This window comes from Cebus imitator, unplaced genomic scaffold (genome assembly GCF_001604975.1).
Source record: "Cebus imitator isolate Cc_AM_T3 unplaced genomic scaffold, Cebus_imitator-1.0 Scaffold109, whole genome shotgun sequence".
Classification (NCBI taxonomy): domain Eukaryota; kingdom Metazoa; phylum Chordata; class Mammalia; order Primates; family Cebidae; genus Cebus; species Cebus imitator.
In genome coordinates, this window is record NW_016107424.1 from 4877375 (window position 1) to 4879064 (window position 1690).

The following is a 1690-nucleotide window of genomic DNA, read 5'->3' on the forward strand; positions in this document are numbered from 1 at the left end:
AAAAAAAAAGAAATGAGATCTCACTATGTTGTTTAGGCTTATCTGGAAATCCTGAGCTCAAGCGATCCTCCTGCCCCAGCCTTCCAAAGGGCTAGGATCACAGGCGCACAGGCCCGGCCAATACACAATTTTAAAATACTAACGAAAGGGCCGGGCGCAGTGGCTCACGCCTATAATCCCAGCACTTTGGGAGCCAAGGCAGGTGGATCATGAGGTCAGGAGTTCAAGACCAGCCTGGCCAACATGGTAAAACCCATCTCTACTAAAAATACAAAAATTAGCTGGGCATGGTGGTGTGTGCCTGTAATCCCAGCTACTCAAGAGGCTGAGGCAGGAGACTTGCTTGAACCCAGGAGGCAGAGGTTTCAGTGAACCGAAATTGCACCATTGCACTCTAGCCTGGGCAACAAGCCATGACTCCATCTCAAAAAAAATAAATAAAATAAAATACTAACAAAAATAGCCTGGGCCTGGTGACTCATGCCTATAATTCTGTCACTTTGGGAGGCTGAGGTGGGAGGATCACTGGGGCCCAGGAATTCAAGACCAGCCTGAATAACATTGCAAGACCGAGTCTCTAATAAAAATATACATATATCAAGAAAGTCACTGAGGCCCAAAGAGACCCATAAGTTGAAGACTAAAACAGATCTTGCTTTAAGATTCCATGGCCATCGGCTTTGCAGACGCCGCCGCTGCCTGGAGCCTTCTAATATCAGCCATGGTCAACCCCACCGTGTTCTTCGACATTGCCGTCGACGGCGAGCCCTTGGGCCGCGTCTCTTTCGAGCTGTTTGCAGACAAGTTTCCAAAGACAGCAGAAAACTTTCATGCTCTGAGCACTGGAGAGAAAGGATTTGGTTATAAGGGTTCCTGCTTTCACAGAATTATTCCAGGTTTTATGTGTCAGGGTGGTGACTTCACACGCCATAATGGCACTGGTGGCAAGTCCGTCTACGGGGAGAAATTTGATGATGAGAACTTCATCCTAAAGCATACAAGTCCCTGCATCTTGTCCATGGCAAATGCTGGACCCAACACAAATGGTTCCCAGTTTTTCATCTGCACTAAGACTGAGTGGTTGGATGGCAAGCACGTGGTCTTTGGCAAGGTGAAAGAAGGCATGAATATTGTGGAGGCCATGGAGCGCTTTGGGTCCAGGAATGGCAAGACCAGCAAGAAGATCACCATTGCTGACTGTGGACAACTTTAATAAGTTTGACTTGTGTTTTATCTTAGCCACCAGACCATTCCTTCTGTAGCTCAGGAGAGCACCCCTCCACCCCATTTGCTCACAGTATCCTAAAATCTGTGCTCTCGCTGCAGTTCCCTTTGGGTTCCATGTTTTCCTTGTTCCCTTCCATGCCTAGCTGGATTGCAGAGTTGAGTTAAGTTTATGATTATGAAATAAAGACTAAATAACAAAACAAAACAAACAAACAAAAAAAAGATTTTATGGCCGTCATACAAGACTGCAACTCTGGTCCAGGGCTGTCTCCCCTGGGAAGCAGCTTCCTAATGCAAGAGGGCTTTGTAGAAGGTAAGAAAACCTGTCTGATAGTCTGGCCTTCATCAGCAACTTGCCAGTTAACCTAGAGCTATTTGCTTCCTCATGTACAAAACAAAAGGCATGGATACAAAATTCCCTCTCTAGGCCAGCACGGTGGCTCACACCTATAATCCCAGCACT

General features: G+C 46.6%; 1 protein-coding gene across 1 annotated transcript; it reads left to right on the forward strand.

Moving 5' to 3' along the window:
- The first annotated feature begins 682 nt into the window (after positions 1-682).
- LOC108310917 (peptidyl-prolyl cis-trans isomerase A-like) lies at positions 683-1412 on the forward strand. The gene has a single exon (XM_017538131.2). It carries the CDS (start codon positions 722-724, stop codon positions 1211-1213), a length of 492 nt encoding a protein of 163 aa, XP_017393620.1. The 5' UTR covers positions 683-721; the 3' UTR covers positions 1214-1412.
- Positions 1413-1690: the final 278 nt, after the last annotated feature.

Excerpts from the sequence above, each read along its gene's own strand:
- LOC108310917 (XM_017538131.2), top strand. The coding sequence starts at position 722 with ATGGTCAACCCCACCGTGTTCTTCGACATTGCCGTCGACGGCGAGCCC.